Source organism: Mollisia scopiformis (assembly GCF_001500285.1).
Source record: "Mollisia scopiformis unplaced genomic scaffold LY89scaffold_6, whole genome shotgun sequence".
NCBI classification, from domain to species: Eukaryota; Fungi; Ascomycota; class Leotiomycetes; order Helotiales; family Mollisiaceae; genus Mollisia; species Mollisia scopiformis.
The window spans coordinates 309,308-325,916 of record NW_017263586.1 but is presented as its reverse complement, the minus strand read 5'-3'; the positions used below and the strand labels follow the sequence as shown (position 1 = coordinate 325,916).

The 16,609-nt window shown below is 47.9% G+C and overlaps 7 protein-coding genes across 7 annotated transcripts; 4 read left to right on the top strand and 3 right to left on the bottom strand.

Annotated features, from left to right (window-relative positions):
- Positions 1–848: 848 nt before the first annotated feature.
- LY89DRAFT_666037 (uncharacterized protein) lies at positions 849–3,502 on the top strand (the record flags this gene model as incomplete). Its single annotated transcript, XM_018212882.1, has 2 exons — positions 849–1,232; positions 1,283–3,502. The coding sequence occupies 2 exons, from the start codon at positions 849–851 to the stop codon at positions 3,500–3,502; spliced, it is 2,604 nt and encodes an 867-aa protein (XP_018074706.1).
- A 1,457-nt stretch (positions 3,503–4,959) lies between these two features.
- LY89DRAFT_578652 (DUF125-domain-containing protein) lies at positions 4,960–5,976 on the bottom strand (the record flags this gene model as incomplete). The annotated part of the gene is made up of 2 exons (XM_018208956.1): positions 4,960–5,491; positions 5,540–5,976. 2 exons carry the CDS (start codon positions 5,974–5,976, stop codon positions 4,960–4,962), a joined length of 969 nt encoding a protein of 322 aa, XP_018074705.1.
- Positions 5,977–8,081: 2,105 nt separating this feature from the next.
- LY89DRAFT_441525 (cytochrome P450) lies at positions 8,082–10,091 on the top strand. Its single transcript, XM_018207542.1, has one exon. The coding sequence runs from the start codon at positions 8,347–8,349 to the stop codon at positions 9,949–9,951; it is 1,605 nt and encodes a 534-aa protein (XP_018074704.1). The 5' UTR covers positions 8,082–8,346; the 3' UTR covers positions 9,952–10,091.
- Positions 10,045–10,355, bottom strand: LY89DRAFT_730396 (uncharacterized protein; the record flags this gene model as incomplete). Its single annotated transcript, XM_018219471.1, has 2 exons — positions 10,045–10,132; positions 10,177–10,355. 2 exons carry the CDS (start codon positions 10,353–10,355, stop codon positions 10,045–10,047), a joined length of 267 nt encoding a protein of 88 aa, XP_018074703.1.
- A 1,095-nt stretch (positions 10,356–11,450) lies between these two features.
- LY89DRAFT_578989 (uncharacterized protein) lies at positions 11,451–12,684 on the top strand (the record flags this gene model as incomplete). Its single annotated transcript, XM_018208979.1, has 5 exons — positions 11,451–11,625; positions 11,836–12,088; positions 12,143–12,156; positions 12,209–12,362; positions 12,411–12,684. The coding sequence occupies 5 exons, from the start codon at positions 11,451–11,453 to the stop codon at positions 12,682–12,684; spliced, it is 870 nt and encodes a 289-aa protein (XP_018074702.1).
- On the bottom strand, positions 12,460–13,726 carry LY89DRAFT_682097 (putative Asp/Glu racemase). Its single transcript, XM_018214440.1, has one exon. It carries the CDS (start codon positions 13,475–13,477, stop codon positions 12,713–12,715), a length of 765 nt encoding a protein of 254 aa, XP_018074701.1. The 5' UTR covers positions 13,478–13,726; the 3' UTR covers positions 12,460–12,712.
- Positions 13,727–13,980: 254 nt separating this feature from the next.
- On the top strand, positions 13,981–16,247 carry LY89DRAFT_682096 (DUF1237-domain-containing protein). The gene is made up of 3 exons (XM_018214439.1): positions 13,981–14,756; positions 14,857–15,181; positions 15,236–16,247. Exons 1-3 carry the CDS (start codon positions 14,130–14,132, stop codon positions 16,222–16,224), a joined length of 1,941 nt encoding a protein of 646 aa, XP_018074700.1. The 5' UTR covers positions 13,981–14,129; the 3' UTR covers positions 16,225–16,247.
- The last annotated feature ends 362 nt before the right edge of the window (positions 16,248–16,609 follow it).

Below are 16,609 nucleotides of genomic sequence, written 5' to 3'. Positions count from 1 at the left end.
CTTCGTGAAGCTTGCAAGGATAAGCTTCGCATCAAATGTGGCTTGAGGAACGCGTAGTTGGTGTGTGTCTGCTTAAAACATGTGAATATAAAACCGGTATGGAATTCTTGGAAGTGCCTAGTGACGATGGGATTTTGCGCTGTCCAGAAGTGTGAATATAACAATCACTGGTTGGCTACATTCGACGTCTCGAGTCCAGAAATTCCCAGAAGGGTCAGGCCACAATCATGAAAATGCCAATCGCAACTTGATTTGGGAAAGTGCGACTGATCCCACCGATATCCGGCCAACTCCACTCCTGCTACAGTAGCCAGGCCAGGCCAGGACCAATTCAGAGCAGAGAGTAAAGCAGAGCGAGGAGCTTTCTGACCGTGCATTGCCGTCGTCTCCGTCATCCTGCAAACCCACTTCAACAATCATCAACAACAACTCTTCATCTTGCTTCCTCCTCCGCTCATCGCCTCAACGGTGTGCCCATCTTGTCCTGCATCGTCGCAAGAGGAGTGTAGCACGTCGTTTCCAGATGACTCCTCATCAAGCTGATTGCTCCTGATTCATGCTACTGTACCCTTTTGCTGCCAGAAAAGAAAGATTGCATCGCATCCGCATCCCCTGCTCCTTCATCACACGAGCCCGTTGTGGCTCAGGCGAGCACTGAACGACACTCTCTTCCCCACGCTTGCTTGGCGAGACGAGACCTGCATAATTCTTCGACTCCACGTCAATCTCACGACAGACAGCCACGACCTCTGTCTCTACGTCTCACCACTTTCCACTGCGGCGCATCCTACTGCTATTGTTCCTCAATGTCCTGTTGATCCGGCACTTGCGGATCGCTACTCTGTACAATGGGAAACAATCCGACCAAAGAATCGCGGGGTCCAGAGCCGTTGTCAACATCCCAGCGTCACCCCGATGCAACCGGCGGTACCAGTGGTCCAGCATCTCCTACCGAACGACCTACTTTGTATACTACGAGAAATGGCAGAGGAAGCAGACCTGATCTCTCCTTCCTGGGGATTGGATCGAGCTCGCATACCAGCGAGGTCCCCGAGCGACGAGAGACGAAGCAAGAAAGGGAGGCAAGGAAGCTGGAAAAGGAGAGGGTAGCCAGAATCAAGGAAAGAGAACGCAGTCTAAAGGAAGAACATGTTGATGGTGGGTACTTGGTCACAATGGGTGTTTATACTGGCACCGAAGACTTTAGCAAACCTATTGTTAGACAATTGATGGTATGTATGGACTGAGAGTAGGCTGGGTCTTCCGTGCTAATAGATACTAGATTGAACGTCGAATAGCACCATTTTGGAGAGGTCTGGATGATTTCAAGGAAGAATGGACCGAGCATCAACTGGTCGCCGCTGGTAGAGGTATTCCCATTCCAGCACCGGATGAAGTGCCAGATGAGCTTCTACTCAGTCCTATTACCGATTCCCCACACGCTTCGAACCAGAATCTGCAAAATTTGACGGTTCCCATCTCAGGCAGATCTTACTCTGTCGGTTCCGAAGCTTCCGCTACACTTTCTCCTTCCCATCCAGCATTTGCCAGTCCACCCACCTCTCCAGCTCCAACAACATCTGCGCAATCGTCCTCACCCTTCCGGCCGCGATCGAAAACCCTAGCCTCTTTAACAAATGCAGCGAAGAATCCATCCTCTTCGGAGATTGTCCCTCGCGAGATCCACCTTCCTAGAGACCCATTCGTGAATGGCCAAGCTATTGAAGTCTTCTTGTACAAGGATGCTGCAGAATGTCCTATTTGCTTCCTGTTCTACCCTCCATATCTTAACAGAACTAGATGTTGCGACCAATCGATTTGTTCCGAATGCTTCGTGCAGATCAAACGACCAGACCCCCATCCACCTGAGCACCACGACCCATCGAACCCTGCTCCAGTGGAAACCACCGCAGAAGCAGAAGCTCTAGTTTCAGAGCCTGCTTGCTGTCCATACTGCCAGCAGCCAGAATTCGGTGTGACCTATGAGCCTCCTCCATTTAGAAGAGGCCTTGCATATGCGAATTCGACCAACCTGGGCAGTTTTGCATCTGCAATGTCATCCTCCTCATCACTCAATTCCTCTGCTGGTCCAAATCTAGTTCCGAATACACACAAGAGACGTACAACCTCGATATCTGCCAATGCTTCAACAGTCATTACTACTGATCGTGTTCGGCCGGACTGGAACACGAAGTTGCAGAATGCTAGGAATCATCTTGCGAGAAGGTCAGCCGCGGCTACTGCGTTACACACTGCTGCGTACTTGATGGGAAATGGTACTGCAGACACTCGAAGCTTTGGTTTTGGCTCTAGAAGTCGTTTTGGGAGAAATCGTCATGATAGTAGCCCTGGAGCTAGTGGTGCTGCCACTCCTTCGCCCACCACAGGTGAACCAGGAGCCCCTCGAAGCGTATCCGAGCAAATCACTTTTATGCGGAGAGAGGCACAAGAGAACGGTGGCGCCAGAAGACGAAGCCGGATGGACGATCTCGAAGATATGATGATGATGGAAGCTATCCGGTTGAGTCTGGCAGCCGAGGAAGAGCGAAAGAAGAAGGCTGAAAAGGAGGCTGCTAAAGAGGCTAAAAAGAAAGCCAAGGAGGAGAAAAAGCGAGAGAAGAAAGAAAAGAAGGGGGTGTATGGAAGCGGAGCTAGCTCAGCGAGTGGGAGTGCTCTAAGTCTTCTTCCAGGTATCGGTAGAAGGAGGGGAAACAGCGGTGCCAGTAATCTACAACGAGAGGTTATGCCTGAGGATACTGAGACGCCAGGTGACAAAGGAAAGGGCGTTGACCGTGGTCATTCAGCTCCTATCGACTTCTCTCGTTCTGCTAGTAGTTCGAGCGGTATTCCAGGTGCACGTCACATCGACACAAGCACACTTGCAGCTATCAGTGATTCACACCAAACTTCATCGTCACCAACGGCTCCAGACCGACCGTCTCATCTTCGTCATATGAGCAATGCTTCCTCTCCAGCCTCTTCGTTCGTAGAGTCAACACCTGGCAGTCTGCGCAATGAGTTTCATACTCATGGCTCATCGTCAACACTGGACTCACCGAACGCATCTGGAACCAATTTGGCAAGCCCGAATGAAAATGCAGATGATGCAAATGGCGGAGCTGGTCCAGAATCAATGTTCAATTTCCAAAGCCTTGCTGCTATGATTGGTGAAGATGGTAAAGAAGACCAAGAGGACGCTGCCAAGCACATTGAACATCTCGGTGATGGTGGTCAGGGATCTCGGCATGCGAGTCAGGATGAGGGCACCAGTACTGGGATGGAAGAAAGCATTGCCACGCTGAAAGTCGACAATGTGAACCATTATATGGCGAATGGAGACAGTGAGATAGCCAGGCAAACGACATTACTAGAACCGCAAAGAACAACACCAGAGGTCATGATCACGCCGGTGACTCCAGCTGCGACAAATCATGGCGACGATGATGCTAAGCAATTGGGATCAGGATGGACTGGTGAAGTCTCTGCGGAGATTACACAATAAGAAATGCATTTTGAGGGAGGAGAGAACAATTTGGGATACTTATGAACACGACACGATTGCATGAAATGGATTTGAGATGGAGCGTGTTTCGGTTTCTGCATGCCGCCTTGGCTTTGGCGTTCTCTGAGGATGGAGGGACGTGTGTTTATATGGGGTGGGGATGGCGGGCGCATTGTGGCTGGCTTTCCTTGAGCATCTATGGCAGAGGTAAATTAGCTCGATGACCTACCAGCCTGGATAGTTTGTATGTGTATATGGGGTTCATTGTAGACATCTGGAGCATTGATCATTCTTCTCAGATATGTGGGTCTTAAGTACAGAGCATGTTGTGAGCAGTGAGACAAAAAAAATCCGACCTTCCTCACTGTCTTCCAGAGATTCCCTTTCTGTCGTGTGAGGTCTAACATACAGACATAACTCCTTTCCCAAAGTCGGTGATCCATACCTAACTATCCTCTAGGACGTATCTCCGACTTTCGGGCAGTAGTTAAATAGTCATTAGAAGGTCAGAGAATAGCAACCCACTTCCCTACCCCCTACTTCTTAAAAATTCCTAAAAGCTTCCTTAATTTCTCCAGACACATCCCCAAACCCCTCGTTTCCCGTTCCCAATGCCTTCTCTACCGGACGATGAATGTCCGTTGCTATCAAACTTTGACTTTTTTCCAGACAAAGCAGCCCATCACCCGTTCAAAGTACAACGTAGTTGACAAATGCTCTAAATGTTAGAAGGAGTTTAAAAACGAGAAGATCCAAGAACGGATACTATAGTTGTTGAAATAATGAAAGGAACCTTGGAAGTCTGTGCTAAGGAGGACTTGATGGGGAAAGCCTTGACAATAATAATTCAGTATTTCACGGCTTTGGTATATATCTGCTTCTCAGTCATGGTGGCTAGTTAACTCTTGATGTGATGCTCTACCCTTCTTGACATCTGGAGAACTCATACGTAGGTAAACTCTTTGAGGGAGAAGGTCTTGTTGCGGTATCGGCGGCCGCATCACGTGTAGATAGTGTTATCGATATCTACCCGGTCGGTGGGAATAGCTTCGCTTCGATAATAAAGGTCCCAGAAAAGAATCCACTGGGATTGTAAACATCTTCTTGACAATATCGTGAATATTAAGCAAGTTGCTTTCTCTCTGCTTCTTTGAGGATTGTAGTTCTTTCCTGCTGTTTCTTGAAGCTATCTCCGAAAGGATGGTGCTCCACTTGGAGCTTGGAGCTGTGTGTCTGCTGTAACACAAGATGCGGGGTACCGCGTCGGTTTCAATTTTTTGCTGTCTTGTTCACTTTTCATTTTCCTCGTTCAAAGAATTGATTCTGGAAGTAGCTTTCATTGTCTCATAAAAGCAAGCTCAATCGATATTTTCGAGAGCAGATCCACAACTCCAGCCCTGCTATATGCATTTTCCCCAACGCCAAAGCAAGTCATCTCGTCGTTTCTTCATCATATGTTACAAGGTCATAGTTGCTGGCTTGTCTCCTTCGGAGCTGAAGAGCTTTACCAATCCCATTGCGGAACCTGCAGCTATGCCGCCGACGAAGACCATTTGTATGCCACCAGAGCAGCCAGCGCGGATATGTTTTCCTTCTCTCCAGCCGACCACGATGCAGGTCTTGCCATAGCCAAAAGCGAACAGCGCTACTACCATGACTGCAAGCGAGATATAGAGTCCTTCGAAAACCTGGTCGCTGCCAACGCAGAAGTACGGTAGGAGAGGGAGCAGTCCACCGAAGAAGTATCCCATGGCGATGGTCAGTGCTGATACCAAAGCTCGAGATGCAGCGGGTGGTTCTTCACAATGCTGGAATTGCATAATGAAGTCAACCAGGTTTGGGGAGCCCGCGAGATGCGATGTGATGTCTTCGAGGGTTTTCTTTGGTAAACCGTAGGGCTTGAAAACGGCAGCGACGCTCTGCACGGCGGCTTGAGGGTTGGTCTCAACTAGCAGTTGGGTCTCTCCTCGCTGAGCATGGTATGATGCACTTCCAATTGTTAGCAGGGATCGGATATTGGGTGGAGTCAGCACTCACGCCTCGCTCTTAGCACCAAGATACCCTCCAAGTCCCATTGATATCGCGCCAGCAATAAGCTCAGCCATACCTCCATAGATGACAACTTTGGTGTTTCCCAAGGCTGAGAGACCAGCAGTCAAGGCGAATGGAACAGTAAGACCATCGGAGAGACCAATAGTCGCATCAGAGATCATGCGGGCATCAATTCTAAAACCTGTCTTGCTCTTAGACTTCTTCGTCTTTGAAGCCAGGCTCTCTTGTGATTCGACGTCGGTGTCTTCGTCAGACTTAGTAGGTTGCGCGGTCTCTGAAGTTGTTCGGTCATTTGAGTGAAGTAGTGGTTCTTGAGAAAGGTCGCTCCAGTCCAGAGGTCCATTGTATTTAGATCCCGGACTTCTGGGGGCCTGTGTAACAGTCTCCGTGAAGAAGAAGTTCTTGAGTCCTACCAACGACATCGCTCTAATGGGATGAGGTGTTGTAGTTTTTGGGAGTGGTCTTGGTATAGTTGGACGAGGGGTAGGCGTGTCAGCTTCTTCTAGGATCTTTGTCAATACCGAGATGGGATATCGATATCGACTGCTCTCGTAGTTTACGCCACTATGAGGGTCTGGAGATGCCATGGCTGTATTATATGACCGCCGAGCTTCCTGGAAACTTTGTTCTTCGGCCATGCTCGTTTGAGGATCTGGGATGGGAAATCAGAATTGTGTCGCTTGTGATTGGCGCGAGGCTGGAGCTTGGACTGCAATCTACAGGCCTAATTGGTACGTAGCGGACTTGGGGCTTTTAGACTCCGAATTAGCTCCCTGCAAAGGCTTCTAGATTTCTTTGTTTGAAAAGCCATTTTCCGACACCGAGACAAGTTACGAATTGTGGTAGGTTGCTTTCTTTTGCTGCATTCTTTGGTTCCTTATGCTGCAGACTTCACATGAATAAATCAAGGGTTTTCATTGGCAGTGATGCTGTTCGAGTCAGGGCCCGCGTTCCAAAATGGAAGCTTCAAAGGTGCATCCTTGCCAGGGTCTCAGCTCGTGACTATCATATCTAATCGTTGCATCTGACAAGATATTCAAATAGGATCCTAATGATTGGCTACACGAGACGTCAATTTTCCGAATTTTCCTTCTTCGCCGCCATCCCCGAGCTTTCACGGATTTACAGAATACTTTCGGCCTTTTTGTCAATTTGCCATAACCTAAGGTGTAGCACATAAAAAATCCCCAATTACATACGCACTGAGATATTTCGACGGTGTTGGGATTGTTGGGGGCTGAAGTCCCACGACCAGCAGCGGTGGCAGTCTGCGTGGCTAGACATCACTCACTCTTCTCCCTCCTGCGATACAAACAAACGTTACGACTAGGTCCCACCATCCACCAAGAACCCCGAAGGAATGGAATACCCGCCATGCAAAATCTGGCCCGCGAGTCCTCCCAGGCTTCAGAAGCTCAGAGGCACCGGCAATTCAGACATAACTCCGTCCAGTGGCGTTACGACACCAACAGTGCCGACCTTTCCCCGGATTATCTTTACAGCGGCTATTGCATTATGAGTTATATCACCCGTTTCGAGCATCTACACTTCAGATCTCAAGAGCTATATAGGTGGACTATTGCGACATGACCTTCGGTGCTGATGAGCACGGCAGCTGCGGCACAGAAACAAGTTGGATGCCGATGACGGAGCGAAAGGGCAACAATGAATACCTACGGCTGCACACCAACTCCATGGAGGCGTCCTCTCTTTGTTTAAGTCTTCTTGCCCTCGGTCCCGGGCTGAAGAAGCACCCCTCCTTTATCACATCTTGTGCTTGCCCTAAACAATCACATACCTAATCGCTGTGGATAGCGTGGAAGGCATCCAGTGACTGCTTGCTTCGCATTGGAAAGAACTCGAGGCTGCCTCTATCCTGTTCTTGAGCTTTTTTGGACAATTTCCTGCGCCCGTTTGAAGACTCCAATCTAACAAGGCGTTGCTTGCGATAGACTTGTCTGTGCTATATTTATTTTATTGCGGCTCAGCAAGAGTTGTTGGCTTATTGTTGGACAATTTTCGTATTTGGTACTCTCTTTTCTTAGGCACTTCCTCCAACATTGGCAGTCATCCCACGATCAGCTGGTCGGTATGACTTCCATGTTGAGAGAGTCTATTCGTTGCAGCGAGCCTTCGGATCTCAATTATTGGTTGTCGGACAGTGTGCCGGGTCCTTGCAGGGCCACGCGCAACTTCTCACTGGCATCCATGCTGTGTAACACAAAATGTGCTGAGCTCTCGCCGCAAAGAGCGAAGGCTTGATTCTATCATCGACACCTTTGAGGTTTATCTCTCAATCAAACACGAGAGTCAGGCACTCAAGTCAGCGAAATGAAACTCCTTGTAATACAAAGTTCCGGCCTTGTATCCGTTCCGCCGCATTTGGCAATGTTCACAGCCACCAATAATCCTCAAGGCTGCTTAAAGCCCAGGTAATAGCTATCAAAGGATGCCCGGAGAGCCCCAGCTCAAGGTCCTTTGACTTCCCATAGGCCAAAAGCCTATTTTTGTGATGAGTCTCGATGCTGAGACGGGTGGGATTGCGAACTCGATTCCATTGCCTGCAGTCATCTGGAAAAAGAGGCAACCATCACTGCTCTGAGCTGTGACATTCGTGTCCAAAGAGGGTGTATTGAAGAATTTTAATGTCCACCAATGGAAGCTTTCCTCTCTGTCGAGGGCGTGAGATCAAGATGTCTTATCCTTCGCTGATAGTTGCAGCTAATCCTATGTTTCCACATTTTTAGAAAAAACAAAACCACAAAGCACTAAAAATTAAGATCCGCATCAAGATGTATCTTGTCTCAGAGTACATTACAATCTCGCCTATATGGCTATTGCTTATAGTTCTGTTCTTGTTTCCTCTATACTTCTTTCTTTTGGATTTCTATATTTGGTTTCACCTCCCACCTGGCCCACTTCCAGTCCCGTTCGCAGGGAACAAGTTTCAAATTCCAACCTCGAAATACTGGCTCACATTCACCCAATGGTCTCGAGTCTATGGTCCTATCTACACAATATGGATGGCCCGAACACCCATCCTCATTATATCCGATCCAGAAATCGCTGCAGATCTTCTCATAAATCGTAGCGCCAAATACTCCTCCCGACCTCGTGCGATCGTCTTTTCGGAGATCTACTCTCAACAATCAAGCATTGTCATGCTACCATACGGCCCAGCATGGTCGATCCGCCGCAAGCTTCTGCACCATGCACTGAAAGGAAGGTCACTAGCAGCCTTTCAACCCGTCCAAGAAGCAGAAGCCTCGAAACTCGTATCTCAGATGCTACATCAGCCCGAAACATGGAGTTCAAGCATTGAGCGTTACACCGCAACACTAGTCTTTAGCATGGCATACGGTCGTCGAATCGATACATTAAAGTCCAAGATCCTCCAGACACGAAAGCAGCTCATGGAGGTAGCTCATGCAATTCTTGCACCAGGTGCCTACCTCGCAGATAGCTTTCCTATCCTTGCAAGTCTACCCGACTTCCTGGCTCCATGGAAGAAAGAAGTCCGAGACTCAGGCAACGAGCACACAGAGTTCAACATAAGACTTGTGGATGTCGTGCGCAGTGACTTGCGCAAGAGTCGCGGCGAAGGAGTTGGCAGCATGACGGAAACAATGCTGCGTCTCAAAGAGCAAAGAATGCTCGGCCACCAATTGTCACAAGACAGATACTTATCAAGTGTGCCCGCTACGCTGTTCGGTGCTGGCGCAGACACAGTATCTTCGACTTTGCACAGTACTGTCCTAGCCTTACTTACACACCCACACATCTTGTCGATTGCAAGACAGGAGATCGACTCAGTGGTTGGAACCGATCGTAGTCCAACATTCGAAGACCACTTACCTTATTGTGACGCACTCGTGAAAGAAGTCCTACGCTGGCGCCCAGTCGCTCCACTCGTCCTCCCTCACGCAACAACCGAAGCAGATACATACCAATCCTGGAAAATTCCACAGGGTACGATAATCATCGTCAACACCTACGCAGTCAATAAACACCCAGACTACTTCCCTCGCCCCGAAGAATTCGCCCCAGAACGTTTCCTGGATGAAAGAGACCCGCGATACAGACCTGAATTGAAGGGAAGAGAATTCCCGGGAAGGTTTGGACATGGGTCTTTTGGGTGGGGTAGGAGGGCTTGTGCTGGGGCTGATTTAGCATTGGCTAGTACTAGGAGTGCGGTGGTGAAGATTGTTTGGGCGTGCGAGATTGTGGGGTTGGAAGGGGAGGTGTATGATGTTGATGCGTTTGAAGGAGGTATTGTGCTAAAGCCGAGGGATTTTAAATGTGGGTTTAAGTTTAGAAGTGAAGAGCATAAAGTGGTAATGGAGAGGGGGTTAGAGGATGCTGGGAGGGTTTTGGAGAAGTTTTTGCCGTTTGAGTAGGGAGGATTTCCTTTGAGGAGAACACCTATTTTCGTTATTCGAATAGCACTAGATTGTCACTGGCTACAAATTGATACGAGGAGAGACAATATATTATTCAGTCAAACTAAGTAGACGGAGAGGTATCAAGCTCAACACAATGATCCTCTCTGGTGTCATCCCAACGCCTCCAGCTCCTGCACTTCCAAATGCATTACTCAAGCACCACCTTCCCTCTTAGCATACTCCTCCTCTATTCTCTCCTCATACAACCTATCAGCTGCTTCTTCAGCTTCACTCTTAGGCTTCGCCGTATCCGTCGTGATCGTCTGAGATGCTGATGAAGTAGACGGCTCTGTGGCGGGATTGGGCTCGATGTTTGAGTTTGAGGGCTTCTCGCTGGAGAGTGTTGTTGGGAAGGACATTTTGTCTGGGGGATATACAATAATGATAATGTATATAAGATGTATGCTTTTTAGATATATCAAGTAGCAGGAGGGGAAAGGACATGTGAAATGATTTTGTGTCCCTCCATGTGGCGAAAGCTGTGGCGCGAGGAGTGAGGCGCAGCTATCACGTGGTGCTGGTGGTCTGTGCTTTCGAATCTTCCTGCTCCTCAACGATGAAATCTCCACTTTTTCCACCCAGAATATCTTGGCTCTCTGATTGGCCAGAATCTTACTCCTTATCAATTATACATGTACCCCTATTTTCATTTCATGTACACCTGCTTTTGTTAAAGAATTTTTGCGACATGCAACAAAAGATTTAAGGTTTGAAATAAGGTTTCATGCCTGAATTTGTGCCTGATCTCAAGTCCGCACCATTCTCAACGAGCAACACATACAAAAGAATCCTCGCCCTCTGATTGGCTCACAGGCTCTTAGCGTCAAATTTTCCAAGCAGGTGTAACTTTTGGGAGTTTGCTTGTTGACGTTGAAGATTCTCTCTTTTTTTTTTTGCGATGTGCAACAGAAATTTTTAAGGTTTTAAGCTTGGACTTAAGGTTATTTTAGTGCCTTTAGCTTGATTTTCTGCCTCAAATTCGTTCTCTCAAGAGCACTTTTGAATGAAGAACACATACAAAGTGATTAATGCTTCCTGATTGGTCGATAGGCTGTTAGCGTAGAAATTTCCTGCTTACTTAATTGCCAAAGTTCTTGAGAGAAAAGAATCGTGTCCAAGTTGGGATCTTGACGAATTTTCGCGACGTGCAACAAAACTCTGAGCTGCGGGCTGATTGGCTCAAAATCGAGCAGTTACCATCATGTGATTAATTTGATATTGTGCACAATCTCGTAGGAATGGAGTTCGGTTGTAACCTCTTGATGGGTAACGTTCCAATTGTTTAACTATTGCTATCGACTTATCGGCAAGGCTATTGTCAACTATATAAGCATTCGAGGTTTCCAAGGCCATGTTCCACGTGATATGCTCCCACTTTACAAAAGCTCCTAGCGGGTCTTCTTTCTCTTTCTCTTCCTCTGCAAGCTATTCTCCTTTATCACATTCAGCAAATCATGTCGACCAGAATTCCTGAACCAGCTTACCCAGCTAGGAATGCTGAGGCATTATATGGTGATAAAAGCCTCTACGCCAAGCTTGGCGAGATCGCGGAGAAACAGGGTGGGAAGACAATTATCGAGGAATTTGAGATCCCGATTAGGAGCGGGAAGGCTTGGGTTGTGAAGAAAGGTCAGTTTACTGTGCCGTTTTGTAGTCATTTTTGTCTTGTATCTTCTTCGATTTTGGTACATTAGAGGTGTTCAATATGCTCTTCCACTAGAGTGGAGTGGAAGTTCCCTGCTCCGTATGAATGCGAGATTATTATTAGTCTATGCAATGCCCTTTTAGCCTGTTATCGCTTTTCTCTTTTAGTCTTCTGGACTGAGTCTTTGTATCTAGGTCAACTTTGCAAGCTTTCCACTCCTCGTGGCCCCCAGGTGGGAGATCTGAACATATGGTCACTTCACAATCCCCGAGAGAGATTCTGGGCTTCGAGAACGAAACAGCTACATGCGTCCCATGTCTCTGTGGGCGATCGATTATGGTCTGTGCTCCCGTACATGAGACCATTGGTGACCATCGTGGCGGATAGTTTGAAAGAGTATGGAGTGGACGAGGTCGGCGGTCGATGTCATGACTTGCTCGGGACAAGGTAATTGCTCTCTTGCCGAACTGTGAGATATCTACTATTACTAAGAAGGAAAAGATGTGATCCATACGGTACTTTTCGAACTCACTGGAACACGCGAGGGAAACTACTGATCAGCAACAGTAAATAAGCTCTTGAGTGGAGATGACTTCGATTTTCAATGTCATTCGAACCTTGTCCGAGCTGTGCTGCCATATGGGCTGACAGAAGCGGACGTTCACGATGTAATCAACGTGTTCCAAGTGACCGGCTTGAATAAAGATGGAAAATATTTCATGTAAGACTTGCCCCATCTGACTTTTGATTCGGGACTAAATCCTTTCAGGGAGGCTTCGCCAGCTAAGCCAGGTGACTACTTCACATTCTTTGCTGAGACTGATCTTTTGTGTGCGATGTCCGCCTGTCCCGGTGGAGATCTTTCTGTCTACGGCTGGGGTGGAGATTCTGCTCAGAGGATGCTGGAAACTTGTAGGCCATTAGGTGTAGCAGTGTATGAGATCGAAGGGAAGGAAGAAGTATTGAAGGATTGGAAAGAGAGCCAACCACCTGGGTATAAGGGTATGCATGGATTGAAGATCCCAGTATTCGGGCAACAGTAGAAAGGATAGATATGTGAAAGTATTGACTTCAATTCTTGTCGAAAATCATGCCCCATCCCTTGGTTCCTTTCGCGTCAACACCACATTCTCTCAACATATCCCATACAACCGTAGTTACCGTATCAAAGACCGGCACTTTATACTTCTCCTCCCAGAATCTCACCCTCTGTGCCGCAATAAGATTCGTGCAAAATGTCGTAACAGCATCTACTCCACTCCCAACCACATCGCCCACCATCCCATCCAAAGTCTTTTCTCCAATATCCGCAATATCAGTGTTCTTCACAACTCTCAGATGTCTCTCCATCTTCTCTCCAATCTCAACCCCAATACCCTTATAATTCTCTACAATCTTCGCTTGCACATCATCCAAATACGGCGTCACCAATCCCAACTTCTTCACATCCCATAACTCCAATGCTTTGTTCAAAGCTAGTATACTAGTCGTAGCTTTGATCCCTGTAGCTTTCTCGATTTCGGCACATAATGTAAGGTCTTGAGAGAAGTCTAGCCAGCCCGCAGATGTACCAGACCAGCCTATGATGTCTACTTGTGCGTCGGCGAGCAGTTGGGCAGCTGCGAGGATAGGACCTAGGTCGAATTGTGCAAGGCCATCCGGCGTCAATGAGATCTTGGTGACGGAGAATCGGGAGAAGTGTGCTGTTATCTGGGTTGAAGGAAGGTGGGCGTTGAGAACTGTGATGAGCTCGTAGGTAAGTGGTTCGAGGGCGGTGTTTGATGATGGAGTGAGAATGCCGAGGCGGATCCGTTTGGGAGAGCTAGATGAAGACATTGTATCTTGTAGAAATAAAGAATGAAATCTGAAAGCTCAAGAAGAATTGGAGAGCACTGTTGAAGAGTGGGAGGGCAATGTCTGAAGATCTAGTATCGGGCTTCCGATGTCCTAGATTGTGCTCCAACGACAAGACCTACATTGTAATAAAATCATGACTACATATAGTCTCCGTAGGCAAAACTCTTGATTCGTGGCAGAGAAGCCGAAAGGCTTTGCTAACATGTTGTCGACATTGGGAAGAATAAGAAATGTCGCTGATGAGGATATCGCACCGGACTCTAATATACGCAATATTATACTTTGCTGCGTAGTTCTGAATATGCGTATTTTCGGCCCACAAATCGCTCACTAACGGGGAAACTAGAGCCAGCCTTATCTCTTTACTTCTTAGAGTCTTCCAAGTTCTCTTCCAAGTGAATATTTGTTCATTCGAATCAAACTCGAAGTCAAGGAACAAATTCAACTCACGTTACAACGGTACAGTATCAAGAATGGCAGCAGCGAATTACTGCCAAGCTTTTTTTAGCCTTCCGCGACGCCTTACTTGGCGGCTATGTGAGATCCAACACGGTTGCAAATTACAACCTCTTGACCATCTCTTTCTCAACCTCTTTCTCGATATCATGAGCTGAAGTTGATATCAGCGATCATGAGTCGAATACAGCAGAGGCGTCGCCTTGCTGGTTTAGCTATTGTTCTCGTTGTTATTGCTGCATTCTTCCTTTGGCAAGATGAGCCCGTCACGTGGTCCTCCTTTCCTGCTGTAACTGAGTCTCCTGCAATCCAGAAAGATGCTGTGGAGCCACAGAAACCTCTCAAAGTGTCAACTACGATCTCAGATCCTGTTCCGAAGGTGACGAAAGGCCCGACAAAAGCTCCTACAGACCTGGGTGAGCTTCCTAACCCTGAAACTACAAGATGGCAAGACGCGGAATTTCCAGCTGCGTCTCCAACAAGTGCGCCCACCAAAACATGTATAAAATATGAACAGCTTCAAAGGCTGAAGCAAGAGCCGTTGTCAGAGGGGTGGAGGCAATTCCCATATTCTCGACCATCGCCCGAATGTCGGACGTTCAATCTTCCTGCTATGGAGAAGCTCATTGAGAAAATGAGAGGCATTATCAAAGATCCTGATCTTTTCAGACTTTTTGAGAACAGTTATCCGAATACGTTGGATACGATGATCAAGTGGAGAGGCTATGCTGAAGTCGTTGATGAGAGCACTGGGAATGAGACCACGACGGACGAGGAGTTGACTTATGTGATCACAGGTGATGTATGAAAACATGTTTCTACCCCTTCAACATCTTTCTCTGTACTACTCGTCCTTGCATATTTCTCAGCATTCAGGATAGTTCGGCTCTAACATGACACAGATTGATGCTATGTGGCTACGAGATTCGGCCTCCCAAATTTACTCTTACCTGCCACTCCTAGAAGCATCAACCGAACCGGACTCTCTAGCCAGTGTATGGCGTGGACTGATCAACCTCCATGCACGCTACATTATCATCTCACCTTATTGCCACTCCTTCCAACCACCACCAGAATCGGGAGTTCCACCGACTCACAACGGAGCTTACAGTCAAAATCATCCAAATCCTCCCTATAACCCTAAGCTAGTATTTGACTGCAAATGGGAGCTCGACTCTTTAGCATCTTTTCTACAAGTATCCTCGGCCTACTACCAGAAGACAAAAGGTACTTTCCCCCTCTCTGTTAGAATCGTAGATATAGACTTGCTAATATTGTCAGACCTATCATTCTTCCAGAAATACTCTTGGGTAACTGCGGTACACGCTGCCTTAAACGCTTCTGCCGCCATGCGTATCGGCACCTACTCCAAAGACGGCAAGGTCCTCCCTTCAGCCTGGACATTCACCGGGTGGACCAACCGCGGGAGCGAAACCCTAACCAACGACGGACTCGGGAACCCCACCAAATCGAACGGCATGGTCCGAACCGCGTTCCGTCCTTCCGATGATGCTTGTATTTACCAACTATTAGTTCCCGCCAACATGATGTTTGCAAAGTATCTCGAAGAAGCAAGCTTAATAATGGAAGGACTAGGAGGAGACGAACCCAAGAACCTAACAAGCCAGATGCGGGACTTCGCACAAGGCATCAGAAAAGGAATCGACGAAGACGTAATCATCCACCACAAAGACTTCGGCGACATCTTCGCATACGAAATCGACGGCTACGGCGGCACAAACCTGATGGACGACGCCAATATCCCTTCTCTCCTCGCCATGCCGTTATGGAATTACTCACACTCGGATATGAACTCCGTCGCCACCCACGACTACGACGAGATATACGCTAATACGCGCCGCTTCATCCTCTCGGACGCAAACCCGTACTACATGAAAGGACCCATCATCTCCGCCATCGGCGGCCCTCACCTCGGACCCGGCCGCGCCTGGCCCATGGCCGCTATTGTGCGGGCCTTGACTGCCTTCACTATGCTTGCTTCTACCTCAGGAGGCACAGGCTCGGTAGCTCAATCGGAGAAGAAGGCAAGAGACGATGAGATCAAGGGACAGATAATGATGGTGCTGAACTCGACGGCGGGGACGGGCGTCATTCACGAGAGTGTGGATAGTTGGAACGAGCAGATCTGGAGCCGGGCGTGGTTCGGGTGGGCGAATGGGCTTTTTGGGGAGTTGATTATTAGGGTTGCGGAGGAGGATGAGGCGCGGGAGAAGGGAGAGGAGGGGTGGTTGAGTGAAAGTTGGCAGTAAGTACCTAGCTAGGTTTGTAGGAATATTGATTTTGAAACCATTCTTCAAAACCACTGTGTTTTTTCTCCCTTTTACGAACATGGGGACAAAAGTCCGTGCGTTCAGGGCATCAGAATCATGAATTTTATTAATTAATTAGCTGTAGACCAGCCACATCGCTTAATTAAGTCGTGTACCCAGAAGTCCTGCTGCTCAATAAGCCCATTGATCCATTCCTGAGGAATTTTGTCCCATTCTTCTAATACTGCTACAACCATTTGAACCTCAGTTGTTGGCTGCCTTAGGCGCCTATGGAGAGCTTGTTTTATTCTCCTCCAGCACTTCTCAATAGGATTCATATCAGGGCTAACTGCAGGATGGGGGAATAGAGTAATACCCATAGAAG

Coding starts and splice junctions, on each gene's coding strand:
- LY89DRAFT_441525 (XM_018207542.1), top strand. CDS start 8,347: ATGTATCTTGTCTCAGAGTACATTACAATCTCGCCTATATGGCTATTG.
- LY89DRAFT_682097 (XM_018214440.1), bottom strand. CDS start 13,477: ATGTCTTCATCTAGCTCTCCCAAACGGATCCGCCTCGGCATTCTCACT.
- LY89DRAFT_682096 (XM_018214439.1), top strand. CDS start 14,130: ATGAGTCGAATACAGCAGAGGCGTCGCCTTGCTGGTTTAGCTATTGTT. Junction 14,757..14,856: donor CTTATGTGATCACAGGTGAT/GTATGAAAACAT, acceptor AACATGACACAG/ATTGATGCTATGTGGCTACG. Junction 15,182..15,235: donor CTACTACCAGAAGACAAAAG/GTACTTTCCCCC, acceptor TAATATTGTCAG/ACCTATCATTCTTCCAGAAA.